Raw genomic sequence first — 23,847 nt, forward strand, 5'->3', positions numbered from 1 at the left:
ATGACACTGATTATGTTAATTTAATTATTGATTGGACTTTTGGTTTTCTTATGCTTTGCCCCTGGTTCAGGAGCATAGATTTCCCAAAAAGTTAATTAAGAAATGAGACTCTCTCTCTAGCCCTTAAACAATGCAGGAAAAGCAGTTTTAATTCTTTGAAGTTTGGGATTTAGCCTCCAGCCCTATACCTCTTCATATTGTAGCAAATATCTTAAGGGAGCTGCTGTCCTTGCATCTAATGCAGGCTCTTCCTCTGGAGGGACATTATTCATCAAGCACCTAGAGGCTGAGAAAGATATCACTGTCTTTCCAACTCATTCGGAATCTCTAGAGTCAGTAATCATCTTCTACTCCTGTGGAAAGAAAATTATAGCCCTACTGTGCTTGACTGAAATCACGATTAAAATCTTTCAAGTGTATTGAGAAGAAAACCTACATTATATTTATTTCTGGCTCCTCTCTCTGGTAACACTGTGTGTCTTCTAAGCACAGCAAGAGTGTGGGAGATTTCAACCTGCCTCTGTGGCCCAAATCAGCTTCTTACAATCCCCACCCTCAACCCTTTCCTACTTCCAGTAAGGAAAAACAGCTCTGTGTTTAAACTCCTATATAATCTAGTTCATCTTGCCAGTCTACATAACTGGTTACAGGTCCACTGTTTTCCCTTTTCCTCAGAGCAGTCACAAGGCACAAGTTCTGAATCAGTTGCTCCTTCTTCTGGTAGATCACAATATTAATTGTTGTATTGTTTGAGACACGGCTAAAAGTTCCTCCCTATTTCTCAGAAGTTCTCCACTTAAAACTGTTGATCTATCTATAATCTGTTATCTATCTATCTATCTATCTATCTATCTATCTATCTATCTATCTATCTATTATCTACCTATCTATCATCTGTCATGTACTTATCTATCTATCATTTTCATCATCAATCTACCATCTATCATTTATCTACCATTCATAATCTGTTTGTACTTATATCTATTATTTGGTCTCAGGCCTGCTCAGTCTCAGATATGGCTGAAGCTCTCAAAGGAAATGCAATCATGTTTGGTGTAGCCATCAAAGTATCTGCCAAAAGCTCTACTGGTTCCTCCTAAAACTGGCAGAGCCCTCCATGCATCAAGCCTGTATTTTTAAAGTTGCCCTAAATCACTGAGATAAAGTCAGCTCACCTCTCAATGTCTACCTCTCTCTGAGTTCTAAACCACTCTAGTTCTGGTTTCCTTAATAATCACTCAGTTTTATGAACATATAAAGTCTGTATCTTCCTTTTTTTGTTACTTTTGAAAAATGCTGTTTTAGTAAAAAGCTACTCCCTCCACCAACAAGTAAGAGTGCTCTATTATTTTATAAGTACTTTTACCTGTCTTCTAATTATTTATTTTGAAACATTTTAAAGTAACAGAAGAGATTCAAGGATAATACAAATTTGCAAGAATTGTTAACTATCGTTTATGTGTCAATTTGCCTAAAAGTACCTCTATTATAGTTCAACATGTGTTTATATCTGTGATACGATTTTCAAGAAATTATCTATGTGCAGGTTAATGTTACGTTAACAAAGCCATAGATGATATTGAGTCAAGCTGAGGTTCTCTTCTAGCATATAGATCTTTTTGCTGCATCTTTCACATCCTTATTCCTGAGGCTGTAAATCAGTGGGTTTAGCATGGGGATCACCAATGTATAAAACACAGCAGAGACCTTCTCCTGTTCCAGGGAATACCGAGAGTTTGGCTGGATGTAACTAAAGGATCCAGACCCATAGAATAAGGTCACAGCAGTCAGGTGGGAAGCACAAGTGGAGACGGCTTTGCGCCTCCCCTCAGCTGAACTGATTCTCTGGATGGCAATGATGATGCGGATGTAAGAGACCATGATGATAATGAAAGTGAACATTGCAATGGCCCCAGAAAATACCAAAACCAGTATCTCATTTTTATGTGCATCAGAGCAAGAGAGCCTCAGAAGAGGGGGAAAGTCACAGAAATAATGATTCACAATGTTAGGACCACAGAAGTCTAGTTTGAGCAAACCTATTGTGTGTGTCAGAGAGGTGATGAGGCCACCCAAGTAAGATGCAAGGACCATCTGGATACAAACCCTTTGGGTCATAATGACTGCATACAACAAGGGATTGGCTATTGCCACATAGCGATCATACGCCATCATAGACAGGAGGATGACCTCTGTGGTTGCATACACTGCAAAAAAGAAACTCTGCAAAACACAGCCAGAAAATGTGCTGGACTTGTGTTTTGATAGGAAATTGACCAGCATCTTAGGAGCAAAGACAGTAGAGTAGCAGATATCACAGAAAGAGAGGTTGCTAAGAAAGAAGTACATTGGAGTATGAAGTTGAGCATTTAACCAGATCAGAGCGATCATTCCCCAATTACCTACCATAGTGATAAAATAAATAAAGGTAAAAAGCAGAAAGAGAGGGATCTGCAAATTTGGATTTTCCGTTAAACCTACCAGAATGAATTCCTTCACACCTGTATGATTCCAACCTGCCATGCATTCAGGTTTATTCAGCTCTTTAGCTGCAGAACAAGATGATATCACTCAGATGAAACAGTATGACTTCCTCCATGATCTGGAATCAGTAATAACAAAGACCATTGAGCTTTAGCCTGTAGTTAGATGAAGAAAAGAAATTAACTTCAGCAGTGAATCTTATGTGTGCTACGAAATCCACCTGTAGTGATTCAACTTATTGTGACTAGAAATTATTTTATTCCCTGCTTCTCAGTTTCCACATCCTAAAAATTGGAGTAAGGAAACACTCTTAGAGTACAAAGCTCTTAATTGATAGAACTGGCATTCAAATCCAGATATGCCCCATACCAAACCCCTGACTCATTCTGTGACATATAAGTCTTTTGTTTACATGTGATACAAACTGTAGCCCTCTGTGATAGAAATTATTTCCTTATCATGTGGCTAACCAGTCTCTCCATTTTCACATGCAGTTAACTCATTATGCTCGCTTTCTTAATACACAATTCCCTTCCTTTCTATATCTCAGACATCAGAACTGCCTCACCTTCTGCTCAGATTCCCCAATTTGGAGATCAGTGCCTTTGTCCTCCGAAGCGTGAAACTGGACAAAGAGTTAGAACAAACTTTTCATTTGCTATTTAATGTTTAGACCAATGAAAAAATAGCAGTGCAACTTAACTTGAAAACTCTCCCCTTTTGCATCTTTGTATAACTTTACATTCACATGTTTGGTTTTTATCAACATTAAAACAAGAACTCTTAAACATCCACGTAGAGAGACAAGGTGTGAGTATGAGGTACTGAAACTATATCTATCAGATGCATCCAGCTTTCAAAAATGTAGGCAGCCTTTTTGTTTCACTTTTTTTCTGACATTATACTAGTGTATAATGGTATAATACTATTTAACAATATTTCGGTCAAATATTAATAAATTAATGCACGTATGCTTTCATGAATTCAATAAATATACATTACTATTCTGTGCCAAGAAATGTTATATTTGGTAGAGATGAAGCAGTGAATAAGAAAAATGTCATGCTTTCAATGAGCTTATATTTTATTAAGAAAATAAATACCTATTGATATACTATATATAATGGTGATAATTACTATGATCAAAAAAAGGGGAGGTGAATAGAAAATGACAGTGGGTACTCCACTATAGTGTGTATTAGTTTCTATTGCTACTATAACAAGTTGCCACAAATTGATGACTTAAAATAACATCCATACCTTTTATGCCGGGCATTGTACTAGGCGTTAGAGATCACAAGAAGCATATAGGAGCTGTGCACACATGGAACTTGAAGTCTACTGAGGTCAGGATTTGAGTAAGTTTGGGAAGTAATCTTCAGGGTATTACTAAATGAAAACCAAAATCTTCATCTATGAGTATATAAGCTCATCCCTCACAAAATGAAGTTTTATAATAGATCCCGTCTCTCTATATACACATATATAGTTTTTCATTTTTTTTCATTTTTTTTTTTTAGATCCTTTCTATATTTTAGATCAATGGCATTGGGGAGCACAATGAATCCACGTCTAACATTATTCAAGGAAAGAAAAATAATTTGTTGGAAGTGACAAGAAGGTTTCTTCCTGTCAATAAAAGCAGTTTGTAAAATCCAGAATCAGAGTTTCATAATCTGGAAATAAGATCAATTAAAAAAAAAACAAAACTTTGAAGGTGAAGGGATATTTGTATTTTATTAATGAGAAGCTTTTTCTTCTGCAAGTCTGTGTAGTGTAATGAAAACACCATCAATGGTGCGTATTAGAACAGAGAAGTCTTGAGTTTCAATATAGCTCTGCCCTCGGCCTGCTGTATATTTCACCATGTATAGCAAATCATAAAAGGAAACAAAAACAACACAGTTTGTATAATATTCTCATTTATCATTTAGAGAAAAAGAAGAAAAAACTAAGTTGCTGCCAATTTAACTGCTACGAGGATATGTGGTAGACGTGCACTAGTATGATATTGATGAACAAGGTTCAACACCATGACCTAGAAAAACAAGTGTGATTCCAAAAATTTGGCAGTAAGATTTCTAGTAACAACTTTATCTATTGAACTCATAATAGAAATATATAAATAGAGAAAAGTGTTACCGAGGATCGAGGTATGACTTTCTCCCATGATATTAGTATTACAACAAGAATACAGATTCATTCTGTCATTAAATTCAGTGCTTTTTGATATCACTCAGTGACATCTTCCTGATTAAGAGACTGCTTTAGAATATTAATAAGCGTGAATATTTTCTTAGAAAAACAATTACTGGAAATATCAGTTTTATAACCTAATGGTATGCTCAAATGCAATTTTCAAATTTTAAGATCAACATCTTGAAATGTCAAGATGAAAATGAGTATTTGTTTAAAACATATGAAATTCCTTCACAGTACTTTATTTTTGATTTATGACTCCAAAGGAATGTTGGAAAATATATAATCATTAGTGAGTAAAGACATAGTTACTGATAAGAATATTGGTGAGAAAAAACAAAAAGAAAAATCATACCATTATCGTGAAAAAATGAACTCAGCCTAATGCCTTTCAAAAAGCTAATGATTTTCAAAATTGTGACGTTGCCATACTCTAGGTCCATAGTTGTTAACTGGAATTGAACTGCCTACCTATGTTCTTTTGAGGAGATTTACCCACAGAATATGATTATATTGACACAATATATATAGCTGAATTTATTATAAAATATTATAAATGAATATTATATATAATTTCTTGTTCATAGTATTACTTATGTTATTATAGAATATGATATATGAATAAATGTATAACTGATTAATAGTTATGTGAAATATTATGTTATACATATAAATTCACAAACATATAAGTGTACTTATACTTTAAAATACTATATACTGCATGGTTTATAAATAAAATGTTTACAATATAAAAGCAAAATATCAAATAACACACAAAAAATACTTAACAATAATCACATATTACAAATGTAAAAACTCACTATCCACAACAACAACCATGACGTACTAAAAGACCCAAAACTATTTAGCTTAGATAGTCAAATTTGAAGACAATATATTCTGATTTGAAGACTATTATATTCAGGCACACTAGAGTTGTAGTGGGAAGGAGTGGCAGCTTGTTGTAGCAAAAACAGTTGAGTTGTGGGAAACAAGTATGTGTGTATATATCCAGGTTTGTTGCAGACTCAAGGAAAATAGAAAATCATTCTTAAAATATTATTGGAATCATAAAATAAAATTAGATGTAAAGGATTTCAAAAACTATTATAAAAGATTGAGAAGAAAAGATCTTCCTTTTAGTATACCTAAAAACATTACAATTCTTGATGCCACATATTCTATTTTCCTGAGAATATCTGAAATTTCCTATAAATATGCAAGGAGCTTAAGTTTCTGTATGAACCATGTGTTAAATACCATAAAAATACACACTCTCTCACACCCAAATATTAAGTACAGATGTTAAGTAAATATTGCTCATCTCACAAAAAAGAACATTTGAAAGATAAATAAACCACAGGATAGGACATTTTCTGACTGTTTGGGAAAGTGCTGAAATCATACCTGTGGTAACAAATTCTTTTAGTGTGGAATAACAGGAAATATCAAAAGCTTTAATAAACCTGAATTACCACTCCCTAAACATACTCACAAATAAGCCATTTTCAGAGGAAGCCGAGTATCTCGAGAAGACCAGGTTTTCATGGGTCTTAAAGGACTTATCGCTGAGAGTAGAGAGTTTTTTTATGTTTGTTTTCTTTTCTTCTGGGGACAAAAACTGTAGCTCACTGAGTAGATGTGAATCTCAGATGTCCACAGGTTGGATAATTAGCATCTTTTCTGGTCTCTTGAGACTGAAACTAATCAGAGCAGCAGGTCCTCTCAAGAGCTGTTTAGTAGATGCCTCTGCTTTCCCTATGAAATGATGTTCCAGTCACATATATGCTACTCGGACTAGTGTTCAAGGGTTCTAATGGTGAAATAACTGAAGTTTCCTTCTTCCTTTAAAATAGGAACATGCATGTGTGTTCTGTCTACCTCACTGATTCATAATAAAACTGATATAAATATATATGCAGAGAAATAAAATAATGAAATCTTGTGTCAATCCAAACATTGTACAAAATTGAAAGAATTATGACAATATTATGATATAGTTGTGAAGATCCTGGTAGAACAACATTACATGCCTTTAGATACAGGATGGAAAATATTACCATGTTATAAGAGAACGAACTTAGTTAGAACTGATACCAATGTAGAGTTATAAATTATGGCATGTCTTCATCATAGGTAACAGTGTTGGCAGTGTCCTCACTCAAATGGTTTCATTTGTCCTATGGTCAAAGAAATATCATTGATCACATTTAGTGATTTTCTCCTAGCGATAATTTTGCCTCTGTGAGAATATTTGGCAAACTTTGCATACCTTTTGGTAATCATAAGTAGGTTGTTGGTACTAGTACCTAGTGAGTAGATGCTAGGGAGGCTGCTAAACACCTTAAAATGTACAGAGGAGTCCTCTTCCATGCCCCGTGCCCCCATTTCCAAACGAAGAAGTGTTGGCCCAAAATGTCAATACCGCTACTTTTAGAAACTCCGGAATAGATAAACTCATAACAATTTTATGCTTACAAGTACTTTGTAGTTTACTTATTTTAAAACAAGTTCTTTTGGAAAATAAAATACAAGTCTTATTTAAATTGGTCCCCATTAAGGAAACTGATGTGCATATTCACGCAAACTTAGGTCCATGAAGACGATGGATAGGATAATTAGAAGATGGAAGGATAATTAGAAGAAGTTAGGTCATTTTATGATAGTCTCTTCCATGTTTTTTAAAGAAAGTACACTAAAATTAAAAGAGCAATTCAAAATACCCCATCTGTTTCAGAAACTACTCTAAAAACAAGAATGAATGAATGGCATTGTACTCTATACTCTGACAAAGTCTTCATAGTGAGGCAAATGTTTTATCATGACCAAGAGTCTCTAAGTTGAATACTGAGTTCCATTTTTTTTTCCCCTGTGGCAACTTCTCGCATCATTTGGAAAGCCTCAGAGATATTTTTCAAGTGCCTAATCTCTTCTTGAGAATCAAAACCTGATTGCTGTCTCAAAATCAAATAGTGGTAAAATAATGAACAATTCCATGCCATTACATTGTAACAGGCATTGTGTAAAAGCTTTACATACATAAATTCTAGGAGATTTACACATATACAATCATTTAATTCTCAAATCATACATATGCTAGTAGCTTTACGTATATTCATTCATTTAAACCTCTAAACAATCCATTTCATTGCACAGTGTCTAATTGTCTCCATCTACAGGGTTACATTCAGTACAAAATAATCCAGTCATTTATTTTCATAATAACTAAAAACTACACACTATATATTCACATGTATACAATTTACTGCTTCAATTTTGTCAATGTAAAACAAAAAGAAAATGGAGCCTGAAAGATCAAATGCAACTGCAGAAAAGGTCTGCTAATTTGATCATTGAAATTGATCCCAGAGAAAAAAGTGCTCATACTTTAAGTTGGTATATATTGTCAATTTGTAGAATAAAATGATCAGAGCAATTCTTCACTTTTTCTTGAAGTTTGAGCCTTAAAGATTATGTCAGTAATGTGTGTGCAAATAATAATATGTATAGTTTATAATCTTGATGATCTTCATAAACTTGTTTGGTTTTCACATGTACCCACTGTGAATGGGAGAGTAGAGGATCCCTAACAATAATAATAAATCTAGCTCAAAGAAAATAATGTGTTATAACTTCACTCTTTTAATATAAAAGACTATTGCTATGTGATTTACATCCAATTCTGAGAACTAGTGAAACCACCATTACTATTATGAGTAATACCAAATTTTCCTGATGGTTTATGTTCTGTAAGTACAGAATCTAGACATATTTTCCCAAACACAGAAAACTAGATTTACTCACTTATCCATCCATTCACCATCCATCCATCCATCCATCCATCCATCCATCCATCCATCAGTCCATTCATCCATCAGTCTATCCATCTTTTATTCATCCATTAAATACACATGCAATGAGGATGTGCCAGAAACCAAATGCTTAGAAGTATTGAAAAATAAACCAAAATATATACTCCCTGCCACCACAGAGCTTCCAATATGGGTGAGCTGACAAGTCAATATATACCTTCAATACAACATGATAAAGCATATAATGAATCACTGTACAAAGATTGTTAAGAACACTAATTGGAGAACAATTATTATTATTTATTTTAATTCAAGAATGTTTTATGGAGTAGAAGAATTTTGGAGAGAACATTTCTGTAAGATAGGACAAGAGCACTTTAAAGTACTGATAATGAAAAGTTGTCTTTATTTCTGGAAAATGGAAATATATTTAAAATAGTTAACATATGTGGTGTCCATGGCATAGTATTGATAATGAGATTGGAAGGGCAGGCTATGACTTAAATGTTTCAGTGATTCAAATTGTTATCATTTGAAGCCCAGTTTCTTTCCAAGAATTTTCTCAGAGCATTTTTCACATCCTTGTTTCTTAAGCTATAGATTATTGGGTTAAACATGGGGAAAACAACAGTATAAAACACTGCAACTACCTTATCAGTGTTTGGGGAATAGCTGGTGGCAGGACGTAAGTACATAAACAAGAGTGTTCCATAGAATAAGGTGACTGCTATGAGATGGGAAGCACAAGTGGAGAATGCTTTGCTTCTGCCACCCGAGGACTTGATGCTCAAAACAGTGATAAGGATACCAAAGTATGAGATAAATATAACTATGAAAGTGCTGGTCTGGATGAAGCCACACAAGGCAAAGAGCAGAAGTTCATTGATATGGGTATCTGCACATGATAGAGCCAGAAGAGGTGGAATATCACAGAAAAAATGGTTGATAATATTGGAGCCACAAAATGGCAGCCTGAATGTGAGGCAGACATGGACCATTGAAGTCATACTTCCACTGAAGTATGCCAACACAATGAAGCAGATACAGACTCTCCTAGACATCAGTGTAGGATAGAGCAATGCGTTACAGATGGCTGCATAGCAGTCATACGCCATCGCTGCCAAGATAAGGCACTCGGCATCAGCAAAACAGCAAAAGAAAAACATTTGTAGTGCACAACCATAGGGAGAGATGCTTTTTCTGGTTGTTAAAAAATTCACCAGCATTTTATGAGTGATTGACGCAGAATAGCAGATGTCTAAGAAAGACAAGTTGCTGAGCAAATAATACATGGGCATTTGCAGGTTTGAATCGATATTAACTAAGATTATTAAACCCACATTTCCCACCACAATTAGTATATATGCTATGAGAAATACCAGGAATAATGTGATTCTGAAAGGTAGATAATCTGTGAATCCAACAAGGAGGAACTCAGTTGGCATGGTATAATTACTCTCCAACATCTTCTTGGTTTTCTTGTTTTTCTCATCCAAAATAGATGGTGTCAGAATACATGAGTGGACTTGAGTGATCAGCGAACCAAGAACATATTTATTCTCCCTTCTAAGGAAGCAAATAGAAGGATAAGAAAACCAGTTATGGCATACACTGTGACAGATTTGGTTTGCTTTCACTTTTGTCATTTTCTTTAAAAGAAGTAAATAGAAATGATCGTTGAACCAGAGGATGTTATCCAGAGGTGGTGTACCGAATTACAGTAACTCTTTAAAGCTATGCACATTGAAAGATGATATTAGTTCCTTTCAAGATGACATTAGTTCTTCTCATGTGGCTCAGTTGACAAGAGCTGCTAGAATTATGAGAATCGGCAAAATTCTTAGTTAGATTCAAAGGTCTATTTTTCCAATCCTAAAATCACCTTCCTCCATGTAAAGAAAAGAAGAGTTGCAAAACACGCTAGAAGAATCCACTCACAGGTAAACTAGGTAAGTCCACAGAAGAATATCCATGTACTTGGGAGGTATTTTAACATAGATGTTAAGAGCACAGTAGTTACAGAAGAGATGATGGTTCAAATCTTAGCTTTGTTACTTACTGATCGTGTAGTCGATAAAGTTATTGAACCACTTCTTGATGGTTAGAGGAATAAACAAGTAGATATTTGTAAAACATTTATGTAACTGGTACATAATAAACCCTAATATGTGTGTTTATTAGATGAAATTTATTAAAACAAAGAAATTGACCTTTGTGTTCTTTTTTAATTGCATATTCAATAGCTTGAAAGACCCATTTGGTTGTCTCAAAATTCTTCTTCTCTTTAGCATCATGATCTGTGCTATAAAAAAGCCATCGTGGTCATGTGCGTGCACATTCTATTTAAATGCATTGTTTGGTAGTAATAAATCTTCTACACATGCCTTAAAATTATTTCTTTCTTCTGTAGGTTCATGTATCTTTCTTACTTCAGAGTTAAGACAATGTCTGGTGTGAGGTCCCAGTTACATTAAGTGTTTTGAGGAACTACTGCATCTCTGCAGTTATTAGTGGACTTATAAACTTGAGCTGTATGGAAAAATATGTATTATATACCCAGAAGGAGAAATAATTAAGAAAAATAAACAGAATGGGTGCAAATAAAAATAAGCTATAGTGGGATGGAATGTTCAGCAAATGTTCCAAGATTTGTAATGTTAAAAGTAGTGTGAGAAACACTTAGTGTTTCAGGTTATAAGTTTCTACAAAAGGGTGGTTGGGGATTCATCAGTACTGATCAGCAGTCCTGGGAGTTGCTTTGTATTTGTAGATAAATTTGGAGATAATCGATGTAATGAGTCTTTCAGGCCATAAACACAGTATTTCTCTCCATTTGTATAGTTTTTTTTTTCATATCTGTCATTATTTTGTTGCATACAATATTTTATTTGTATAGAGTTCTCACACATGTTTCATTATAATTACTCCTACGGATTTCCTGTTTTGATGCTATTAGTGGTGATTTTTATATTTAAAATTTTGAATTAAGGTACTATTTTTTTCTTCTTTCCAGACTTTATTTCTTTTTTACTTAGTTTTCTTTTTTGCCTTATAGCACTGGTAGAGGCATCAGTACCACATACAGCGTTTCCTGTAGAGTTTTATATATGCCCTTTATCAAGTTCAGGTAGTTCTAGTCTGTTTTTAACTTGTTGACCTATTTTGTTTTAAATAAATACTGAATTATATCAAATAATTTCTTCTCCATCCTTTGTGATGATTATTTATTTATTTTTTTAGAGTTATATTGAATTGCGCTGATTTATTTTTGAATGTTAAATATTCATTAAAAGTTATTAGGGCAAATCCTACTTGCTAATGATTTCTTTTTTATCATCAAAGTATATACATATACATACACACACACACACATATATGTATATATATACATGTATGCTATAATTGCAAAAGCAAGAGAAAGCTAACAGTCTTTAAATGAGTACCATCTGCTGAATAATGGGCTAGGCATTTAGAGGTGTTATCCTAATCCTCACAAGAATCTGATGAGGTGAGCAATTATTATTTATAATTTTAAATTTAATAAGAATAAAAATAAATAAGGCACTCAAAGACTCACAATTGTGAAATGACAAAACTAACATTCAAATCCAAGTTGCCTGAGTCATAATACTTATTTCATTTTAGTCACTCAGATAATTGAGAAACAAAAAGAAACAGGGTGCCTGAGATTCTTTTCAATAACATTAAGCTTATACTTTAGAATTTCTTCATATAACTAAATACTTTAAAGCATATTTAAATAGCTCATAGAAATCATAGCCTTTACAGGAGATATTATTGGCCAGTGCAATCTAAGAATTTTTGTTATTTTTTAATGAAAGATCTCTCAGTGAAGGAGACATACGTTACGTTGTAATTGGCCACATTATAGTCAATTATGTTACTGTTCTTCATCTTTCTCATTTAAAACAAAATATCAAACCATACCACTGAAATGAATGTAATTGCTTATCCAAAGTCCTCCTGTGGGTGAGAATTATCATGGGATCGTGTCCCACTTGTCACAGGCTAGAATATAAATACTCATTCTTTATTTGACCTATTTGTAAAGTCTCAAGAGAAATAGTGTCAGCATCTTGTACAAAATAAATTCTACAATTCAAAATTCTAGTACTGAGGTAAGTGACTGATCCCTTAGAGCATCAACAAAATGGCTGGTGTGGGTATAATAAAGATAATGTTACCTTAGATGTCATGTATTTTAACTGACTCTCCGTGGGCTGGAGAAATAGGTAGGGGATAGTAAAGACATAATCCTGACCTCACTTTACCCATGAGAGTTTCCAAAAGTCACTGCCTAATTCATTAGGCTCCTTACTGCCACAAGGGGAAGGCTGACTGTACCTATTTTGGAATTTTGGGAAATGTAATGGTCTCCTTAATTTGGGTGAGTGAAATTCAGTAAAGTAGAACTCCATCAGGAAGCCAAACCTCAGTTTCTATGAGCACATACACGTAGTCACATACAGTATGGTTCTTTTGAGTTAGTTCCTTGTTTTGTCTGTAGCAAAATTATGCTCAGAGACTGACATTGTTAAATAATTTATTTAGCACAGGTCCACTGCAGGAATTGTAATTTATAACAAAAATAATTTATAAGCAAATAGCATACAGGATAATGCCTTTTGATAAGTCAATATTGAAATAACATATTCCAAACTAAAGATAGATAGAATATACTACTGTTCCAAGAAAAGGGGAGATAAAAGAAATAAAGTCCAATTTTAGTTGAAGTGTACCTTTCTACAATTTGTTCTTGGAAAAGTTAGCTTAGCCAAACATGAGCTGACATCCAGCAGCCAGCACTAATTGAAGTCCCTTTTAGCTAGAGCATGGTACCAGTGGAATGAAGGTGCTGGTGTTGGCAGACATCTCCATCATGATACTGCTGAAGGGTTTTCACCACTGCCGGCAAAGACTGTCTTGCCATGATAGGAGCTAATATCGCAAGGTGTTTAGGGAGCTATTTAGATCCGCAAAGAGCAGGCTTGCACAGAGCAGGCTTGCACAGACCAAATACTCTGGGTAAGTCCTCATAATTTCCTGGTATTTAAAGCGTAAGTATTCATTATATAGTAGTCACTCCCCCACTTGCTCATGTTTATAAACACTCAGTAGCACAACAATTTTGATGACATTCTCCTGACATGTCCTCCTCAAAATGAACAAATTCACCCTTATTTTAAAACAACTTCACTTTAGCCATATTCAATTACAGTAGATCTTCTAATAACATCGTTTTGTTCAATGTCATTTTGTTGTAATGTTGATGAGTTGCTGTAGAAACTTAACTCTTATTTATATCAATTAGCCTAGGTTAAATCTGGTTTCATTATACCTTGTTTCACCAAAATTTCAAGAACCTATCAAAGATGTTAAGTGAACATTCACTGTATATCAAAACAACTTCATTTAAGCCATAAACAAGTAGGTCAAAAAGACTTTACTTAAGTCATTAACAAGTGTACTTGAAGTCATAACAAACCAATGCAAAATATTTCTATAACTGTCAACTTGGGGAATTTATGATTTTGAAATCAGATGTTGAATTATCAATAATCATAATGGCATAAATAGTAATAATAGATAATAATGGATATATTTGTGTGCATTTGTAATATAATGAGCCCTGTAAACAATGCTATAAATTATCTAGTTTAATCCTGGTTTCGACCATATGGTATACTATTATGTTAATTAAAGAAAACAAAAAAATTTAGGCATAGAAAATATCAGTGATTTGTAGAATATTAGATGTCACATCTGAGATTAAACTTGATTCTGCCTAATTCTAAATCTTGCATGTTTAACCACTATAGCTAGCACAATGCCTTTAGAAAAGGAGAGAGAGCAAGCTTTACATGCATGCTTCAAACAAAATAGCAAAGATAAACCTATTCCCAGACACATTTTGAAAACAAGAGCTTTGTTAGGCTAATTTTTCATGAAAATCAGTAGGTTCATCTTATTTGAGGAAATTATTCTGATCTCAGCTCAACATAGACAGGAATCTTTTAAGAGAAGTGAAATTGTTCTGGAATACTCAGGGTCTCATGCAACAATTGATGACAGAAACTCTCTAAACAGTTGAAGGTTTCTTGGGGACTCAAGGAAAAAAATCAGACTTTGATCTCATAAGCTGTTTATGGATATAAGATATAACTCATGAAAATTGTTAGTGGATATATCACTTGGATGATCTTGTGAATGTGACTTCGTCACCCATTTGAAAATTAAAGATGTGGATTAGATAATTGCTGAGGTTCTTTCCAACACTAACATTCTATTTTTAATTAATATAACATTCTTAGACCAGTAGAAAATAATTCAACATTACTGGTACCATAGGATTTTGGTTAAGAAGTGAGAACTGGTTTCTGTCTATATATACCTGGGCAACTTGATTACATCTCTGTTCTTCAGTATTATCATCTGTAAAGATAGAAATAATAATATCCTTCTCACAAGATAATATGAAGATTAAACAAAATGATGCACGTCAAATGCTTAGAAAATACTATTGGCTCACTCACCATAATTTTAGTTATTATTGATTGCTTTCATCATCATTATCATCATTGCCATTAATATAGGTAACTAGTTATTACATCAGAATATAAAAGGGCTCCAGTTTTAGAAGCCCCAAATAGTTCATAGAAAACTGCTAAAAAAAGTTATAATTTGCCTTCGTTGTGATGCTGGTGATGGTTATATTTCATTTATCCGTGTTGAGAGTTTGTGTAGTTTTTAATTTTTACATGTCTGCTCATTTGTTGTTTCTGGTGAGAAAATAAAACACGTTTTGAAAAAAAGTCTTGCCAGATATTGACAACTTCTATCAATAATCTCTAAACTAATATAAAAGTTTACTAAGCAGTTATGAAGCTGATGAATATCCACAGTCTCACTTGCCTTAGATGACAATTCCACATAATAACTACAGTAGGTGTGATTTCATAAAGGAGGACATGGTGACATAAAGATGAAATGGTTTGTAGTAGAAGAACCAGAATTAGATTCTGGGTCTCCAGACACTTACTTACTTTTTTCTTTGTGTTCCTTGCTGTGGTATTTTCTGTACCACTGATCCCAAATGAAGCTTGAAATGCAGGCAAATATGATGCTCTGGAGGTCTCAGTGTAGAGTGCTATTACCCTTGTAATCAAAAGGCCAATGCTAATAGAGCTATCTTGCTAGACATAATCTGTGAGAATCGATAACATAGAATCTTCTAAATATGGTATGTTTTTGATATTTACTGATTCTTTAATGTTAATTCTTCAGCTAGAGTTTGACAAAAATGACTTAGAAGAATCTTTTTTTATGGTTATTGAATTCTTTAACCATTACATCTGTGCAAACTCCTTATCTAAACTTCCACATAGACTGTATATACAACAAATTAATTAGTTACAGATTTTTTAAAGCAGTACATGATGTTATATCCTTTATTTCAGAAAAAAGAAAGAAAACGAAAAAAAACTAATGTGAGACTATTTAAAAGGTGGATGTTATATAAAGATTAGAAATAACATTTGTATAACATAGACACATAAACTTTATTTCTCTTTTATTTTAAGTGTAAATTCTTTCACCTTCCATTTTCCCAGTCAGATCCAATAGTGAAGATATGCTAAATTCTAACCATATTGACCAATTCACACATAATAGTAGTTTGTATTTTAATGGAATTGAAGGGTTCTAGAAATATGCATTTTTATTATTTGTTTGTGTACTTGGCACGTGAGTCATTTTACTCTACATATTAACAGATTCCCACAACAGAAAGATTTATATCTGTCACTATTCTCAGTGGAATGCTCTCCATAAAATTATAAAGTGCATTTCTTTGTAACTCAACTCTTCCATGAGACCTTTTCCAAGAATAGCACGTGCCTTTCCTTAACTAGGGTGCTGCTATAACTCTTCCTCATTCTGCATGGACTTTGCTTTGAAATTGTATTCCTATTTAATTGAGCTATCAAGATCAAGAAACATTATCACCAGGCATTTTATTTCAAGAACTTTCATTTGTTATATCCCATCTTGGAGCAGTATTTGATATCTTTCATTATACCAATTGATTGACTAATTAATAATGACCATATGGAGTGAATTGCATAGATGATATAATTTTAGAAATTCTACCTAGTTCTTATAACCTGAAGTGACTCATTATCTGTGAGAATAGTTGTTCTCGTTAAAAAATTCTCATTTTAATATCTGAGATGATACAGATAGGAATCCAAATTGAACAGAATAAGTTATTATAAAATATGATTATCACATATTTGCCTAAAAGATTAAATAATGAAGTATTGGCCTAAAGATCAGTTATCTTTTTAAGATATAAGAAACTGTAAAAAATAATATTGACAAAGGCACTAACCGAGAGGAATTGCCTTGAATACTTACTCCTAGAAATTTGGAATGTTTGAACTGGGCAAAATAACCTTTTATCTGGGCCAAAGCAATATTGTATTTCAAATAACTGTTTTCAGAGCTAACAGGACAGCAAAAAATTAAACATTCCTTAGAATTAGCACCACCACACGTGGCTAAAAATAACAGCTTATTTACATCTATAGAAATTACTTTCTTTTATTTATGTAATTATTTCCCTTCCCTTTCTCATGAATACCCTTTGCTCTTACCTCATAACTGGAACACTGCTTGAGTTTCTGCCTGAATCAGTGTTTCCCAAACAGCTATTCTTTGACCTTGAACTTCATTGTGTCTCACTTTGCCTCTTTATTTTTAAGGTCAATAACATCCGATGACTAAGGAAAAATGACTAAGGAAAGAGAAGTCCCACATTTGCATATTATTATGTTAATTCTTCCATTTTTAATAAGAAAATTGCTTCTAGAAAATGATACTTTTTAGGGGGAAAATGATAGATTTATTCTTCCTTGATGCAGCATACATCTGTTTTCTGCAGTGAGTCATAGAAGCATATATAAAGATAAACCAGTATTTTGCTTATTCAAAAGTTTGGTACAAATAAGTTTTAGATATATACCTGATGGATTATTAATACAAACATGCTGTCCTTATCTAGGCTTTAATGATTTTCAAAGTATTTTGTATCAGTTTTGTTTTCAATTTCCCCTATCACGATGAAAGTAACAAATCCAAAATTTCAGCTTCGAGTGTCAAGTTTGAGCTTAAAAACTTTATTTGGTGAGTCTATTGAATCTTGATTCTCAGAATTCTATGGTGTTCTAATACTATATGTTAAAATAAATGAAAAATGTTAATACAAAATCATATTGACACAAAATAATTCATACTTTGTAGTCTAGATCTAATTATAGCTGCTTTTTTTCTGTTCAGTAGTTTATGTACACATGTTTTTGCATTTACATATAACAAACTTTTGTTTTAATAATTATTTTTAATAATAAATATTTTTTCTCAAAATAGAAACTCATATCTCTTGGCTAAAATAAGACCAGTGGGCATTACGACAGGCTCTGTAAGGTCTAACGCTACACTGGAGACTCCAGTTAGTTTCTTTACTGATGGTCTGCAACTGTCTAACCTGTTTGACAATCCTGGCTTGATTAGATGACCAAGGGGAATGACAACCCCACCCCAACACCCCTGTCTCTCTCACCTCTCCAGAATTTAGAGTCCTCCTAACACAGTTCTCATTTCAAGGAAGCCTGCAGTCTTGCATGGACGGGGAATAAGGGTGCTGGGAAGTTCTGCTGCTGAGTGTGTCTCAGGCCTCCAATGCTGCCTGTAACAGAGGAAAGGGCACATGCAGAGAGGATCAGTGGCTCCACGTAATTCCTGAAGGTCCCTCTGCTTTGTGAGCTTGTTAGTGCAGGTTTGATGATAACATTTTATGGAAAGAAGATATTTGTTCGATTAAGGATTTGACATATTCAATGAAAATATTTTTCTAATTGACTTAACATGGTGAGATCTCAAAAAATTTAAGATATTTATTTCCCTTTAGTCTGACTAGATTTAATAATCTTAATTTTCCACATTTTTAGTAAAATATTTAAAATTTTTTCTTGCTTTACATTGTTATTTTTGAAATTTTAAAAATTTAAAATTATTTTTCAGCAAGTACGTGAAACCATTTCCATACTTTTCTATACTGAAAAAAAGACATATGTCCACTTTATAAATTTATGAAATCACATGGTTTTCAACTTTTTCTGTCTGACTTATCTTATTTAGCATGATTATCTCAAGATCCATCCATCTATGTTGTCACAAATGGCAACATCTAAGCAGTCATCTAATCTTACAGCTGAGTGATATTCCACTGTATATATGTACTGCAACCTCTTTATCCTTTTTGGATTTGAGTATTATTTCATTTATTATCATTCAGTGCCCATTGACAGTCATTAAGTTTTACTATGTCCAAATTTACAATCTTGAATTTGTCCATCTCTGTATCTATTGTTAAGCCCTTTTAGTTATTTTTAAATAAATGACTCTAAAAAAGGATTCCTTTCTATTCATAAAAATCTGTTGCTTCTTTGAAGGATCAAAGATGATTTGGCAGATTCTGAAATTTCTCTACTGGATGCTAAATATTCCTTCAGACATTTAGTAATAATAAGCAAGGGTGAAAAGCAGGAATTTTCTTTGCTATGTAGTTTTACATTTACTGAATATAAGGTTATGCCTTGTAATTTAGATATCACATTTTCTTTATAATAAATTCAAACTATATATAAAAATATAATAAGTAAATCAGAAATTATTTGAAATCCTGCCACTGTGAGGAAGTCAATATTTTCTTCTAACACAGAGAATAGTTTGATGATTGCCAGAGGCAGGTGGTGGGGGGCGGGCAAAATGGGTGAAGGTGGGCAAAAGGTACAAACTGAAAGGTATAAAATAAATAAGTCACAAGGATGCAATGTGCAACATGGTGACTCTATTGCATATTCGAAAGTAGTTATGAGAGTAGATCTTCAAAGTTCTTGTCATGCAAAAAAATTTTCTGTAACTATATATGGCAGCGGATATTAAGTAGACTTATCATGGTGATCATTTCACAGTATGTAGAAACATCATCTTATATATCTGAAACTAATACAGTGTTATATGTCTATTATATCTCAATTAAAAATAGAGAAAAATTGTTTTTATGTTATGTATTAAATTCTCTTTGTAATATGTGTAAACAATAAATAAAATATGATAAATAAATCAGAAGTTATTTGAAATTCTAACACTGTGAGGAAATCAGTATTTTCTTCTAATCCACATACTTCCAGATATCACTGCTATGAATAAACATTCACTACAGAAATGCACATGCAAAATATTATGTAAAATTATGGAGTGCTATTCTTTTTCTAAATAACGAGTTACAATTTATACACACACATATACATTCTTTCTCACATGTCAGGAAAGTTTGGAAAGCCTTCAGTGACACGAATCTAAATTATTGTCTTTAGAGTCTCTGTAGAGTTGTACGGTGCAGATGTTCTCCAGTGTCTTAATAAACTTCAACCTAGAGGCCCTTCTTTTCACTTTTAATTTTCTTCTGCTCCAGAAAAAAACCTTTAATAAACAGTTGAAGAAACACATGTAATACTCCTTCGTAAGCAGATATGTTTATGCTACATGAGGTTATATTGACACAGTTTTTTAAAACAAAAGGATAAGTATTTTGTTTTCATTTTCAAAAAGACAAAAAATATGCCAAATTGATGCTCAAAATGATACAGAATTCATTTCAAATGATTCAAATAAAAGGACTTTAATAAAAAGACATTTATGTGGTATTTTATTTTCTTTGATCTACTGTAATAAAATACTACAAATTGAGTGGCTTAAAATAATAAAAAAATATTTTCTCACATTTCTAGAATGCTGAAAGAGTCCAAATCACAATGCTGGCCAGGATCTAAGAGAGAATCATCCTTTGCTTTCAGTGGCTCTTGACCTTCCTGGATTTTTGGCTGCATCACTCCAATCTCTGCCTGCATCTTCACATGTTCTTTTCTGTTTGTTTCTAACTGCTTTTCTAAATGCCCTGTGCTTTTCTGTCTCATAAAAACACCGGTCATAGAATTTAGCAACCACTTTAGGCAAGGACGATCTCATTTCTTTAATTTACTACATCTGCAAGGGGCTTTTTTTCTTTTTCTCTAATAAGGCCACATCTGCAGGTCTAGATGAACATATACTTAAGAGGGCAACATTCAATCCAATACACATTGATGTGGATAGTTTAGAGTGAAAACTGTGGAAACTTCTAACACTAATAGACGTAACCAAAACAAAACCTGAAACTACAAGGGGAAGGAATGACATTATCAGAGGACAGTGAGATTTGGGATAATAGAGGAGAGGGTTTGTAGTCTTAAAACACCGTGGACAGCGACAAAATAAAAACAAGGAAAAATGCAAAAAGAATACCAAGATTACCCTGCTTCCACCATCTCAGCTGCTGCTGGTTTCTCGCATTGGCTAAATCAAATCAGAGTACAGAGAAGGATAGTAAGGAAATTTGAAGGGATGGTTAAGAAAATATATTGCAGAGCATGACTCTAATCCCTCAGTTAAACATTGTTGTATTGCTTAGGCAATCTCTTAACTCAGTAGTTCACAGTGAGAGGAAACAAGGATATTCAAATTAGATTGTTACAATTAAGATAATTTGTGCTTTTGTTTACGAAGAAACTCTTTACTTAATTCTATGAAACTAAGGTCCTTTAACATAATGTGAAGTTGTTATGATGATATTCATCATCATTACTTAGAAACATAGACATAAAACTAGATTGTTTTTCTGTTGTAGCTATATGACAAACCTACAAGAATGTCCTTTTCTGTAATTTCAAGTCTTTGCATCATCGTAATAACTTACGTAGTTTTCTCAGTGCCATCATGGTGTCTTTGTTCCTGAGTGTATATAATAGAATTCAATGCTGGTGTCAAAACGGTGTAGAAAAGAGTAATTACTTTTCAGGTTCTTTCAGATTGATATGATTTTGGTTGCAAATAATTGATAGGAGCCATTCCATAGAATAAGACCACAAGTATCAGGTTAGAAGAATAGGTGGAGAAGGCTTTCGCCCTCCCGCTGGCTGATGATATTTTGAGAATGTTGGCAATAAGTCTTCCCTAGGATACAATGATCAATAGAAATGGAACCACAATAAATATCACTGCAGCTAGAAAGACTGAGATATCATTCAGAAATGTGTCCCCACAAGCAAGCTTGAGAACTGCGGGGAGGTCACAGAAGAAATGATTAATTCTGTTAGACCCACAAAAGGGCAGAGAAAAAATCTGACATGTTTGTCCAATTGCAGTTGGAACTCCACTGACCCAGGAGGCAATGGCCAGTTGGACACAGACCTTGTGGTTCATGACCAGCAGATAGTGTAGTGGGTTACAAATAGCCACATAGTGATCATTGGCCATCGCTGTCAGGAGGAAACACTCTGAGCCTCCAAACGTAAAAACAAAACACATTTGCGCAGCTCAAGCAACCAAAGAAATGTTTCCTTTCTGGGTCAAAAGATCCATAAGCATTCTTGGAATAGTGACTGTTACATAACAGATTTCTAAAAAGAACAAATTGTGAAGAAAGAAATACATGGTGGTCTGAAGAACGGGGTAAATTCTTGTTATCAAAATTATGATGCTATTGCACATCAGGATAGTCAGATAGATGACCAAAAATATCCCCAAAAGAATCCATTGGCTATTGGGAATATCAGAAAACCCCAAAAGAACAAATTCCGTTATTGAAGTCATATTTGATTTTTCTATTTTTAATTGGTTCTCCATCTGCATATATGGTAATTTCAAGATGGTTATTCATTTATGTTCTTGAACCACTTTTTCCTCTTCTGTTAACTGCTTTGGATGCATGAATGTATTTCTATAATTTCTAAAGTCATGTCCAACATCACTGTGCTGTTTCTAGAAAATGAATTTTGAAACCCCAGAAAGGAAGTGATGTGCATTTGAAATCAATCCAAGAAATATAACCTAACATAGATTTTTTGTACTATGAGGTAATGATATGAGAGAAAATGAGAAATGTGCATTCTTCTTTAGAGCATATTGTGCAGAAGTAATTTATTACTTCACCCCTTAAAGACTGGATTTATGGTACAGACTTCTACTATTGCATTTTTGTGGGTTCACCAGTTTTTTCTGAATTGATTGATTTATTCCACCTTCTTTCAATTTAAAATGTTTTCCTTAAAGTTTTTGTTTAATTTTTATTTGAAATGAGTTTTAAATTCTTTCATTTAGAGTCTAATGAGTATTAATTTTCTTAGACCAGTCCTTTGTTACTGAGGGAATAAGTATATGCAATTTTATCATGCTACTTTATGCACTTCTCCCCTCATTTATGTTAAATATAGAAACCATTAATTACAGCATACTGTTCAATAACTTTCCCTATTAACACCCCCATACAGTGTGTGATAGATATCAATTAACTTTAACTCAATCAGTAAATACGACCCATTCATCCCAATATTTTTTTACATTTCCCTCTTTCCCCAGGTAAGATTCTAGTATCAAACAGTTCCATTGAACTAACAACAATTCCCTTTCTCTAGTTTCCCCTTGTAACTTTGCCTAATAAAGTGTAACTTTGATTAAGTCCAATTACTATTTATTCCTGGAATACAAATGACTGGAGCCTATGAATGAAACTTAAACACAGACATACACACAAACACTATGTTGTTTCACTTCATATTAATTCCATTCAACATCAGTCAGTCAATACTGCTTGACTAGTTCCACTGCACTTTATTAATATTTGATCTCTAACTTTCTAAAACAAATATACGACAAAGATTATGTTTTCTATCTCATCACTCTGCTATACACATCACCTGTTAGACCAAACATCTGATATTTTTTCATTAATACTTTGGTAAATAAACTCAGAGAAATAGTCTCTTACATTTCCCTATTTTATTTGTACTTGTTCTCAGAATTACCTTAAATAAATAATGCTGATTATAAATGTCTTTACTAACTTTATTTGACTTACATCTAATTTTTATTACTTTATAATTAAGAAAGTAAGGAACTACGTGAGTTATCATAAGAAGTTAACTCATTTTCTAAGAAAGATCTTAGAATTTCATGTCTTTTTGTTTTATTTATTGTATCTTGATCCTGTAATTAAGAACTATCTTTAAATAAAATATTCTAAAAAAACAATTATAGTTTACTTTTATAGATTTGTATGAAGATGTCTATGTGAGTGGAGATGATTATTAATCTGCAAACTTTTTAAGATCTTTTGTCATGTTGAGAAGCCACTGTAATTCTATGACATTCTTGCTGGCATCAAACATTGGAT

At 33.2% G+C, this 23,847-nt stretch overlaps 2 protein-coding genes and 1 pseudogene across 2 annotated transcripts; all 3 read right to left on the reverse strand.

Annotated features, from left to right (window-relative positions):
* Positions 1–1,602: 1,602 nt before the first annotated feature.
* Positions 1,603–2,556, reverse strand: LOC120594092 (olfactory receptor 1052). Its single transcript, XM_039852110.1, has one exon. The coding sequence runs from the start codon at positions 2,521–2,523 to the stop codon at positions 1,603–1,605; it is 921 nt and encodes a 306-aa protein (XP_039708044.1). The 5' UTR covers positions 2,524–2,556.
* A 6,448-nt stretch (positions 2,557–9,004) lies between these two features.
* Positions 9,005–9,961, reverse strand: LOC120594097 (olfactory receptor 5AS1-like). Its single transcript, XM_039852115.1, has one exon. The coding sequence runs from the start codon at positions 9,959–9,961 to the stop codon at positions 9,005–9,007; it is 957 nt and encodes a 318-aa protein (XP_039708049.1).
* An 11,394-nt stretch (positions 9,962–21,355) lies between these two features.
* Positions 21,356–22,301, reverse strand: LOC120594072 (olfactory receptor 10AG1-like; annotated as a pseudogene).
* Positions 22,302–23,847: the final 1,546 nt, after the last annotated feature.

This window comes from Pteropus medius, unplaced genomic scaffold (genome assembly GCF_902729225.1).
Source record: "Pteropus medius unplaced genomic scaffold, Ma_sr-lr_union100, whole genome shotgun sequence".
In the NCBI taxonomy this organism is placed as follows: Eukaryota; Metazoa; Chordata; class Mammalia; order Chiroptera; family Pteropodidae; genus Pteropus; species Pteropus medius.

Coding starts and splice junctions, on each gene's coding strand:
- LOC120594092 (XM_039852110.1), bottom strand. CDS start 2,523: ATGGCAGGTTGGAATCATACAGGTGTGAAGGAATTCATTCTGGTAGGT.
- LOC120594097 (XM_039852115.1), bottom strand. CDS start 9,961: ATGTTGGAGAGTAATTATACCATGCCAACTGAGTTCCTCCTTGTTGGA.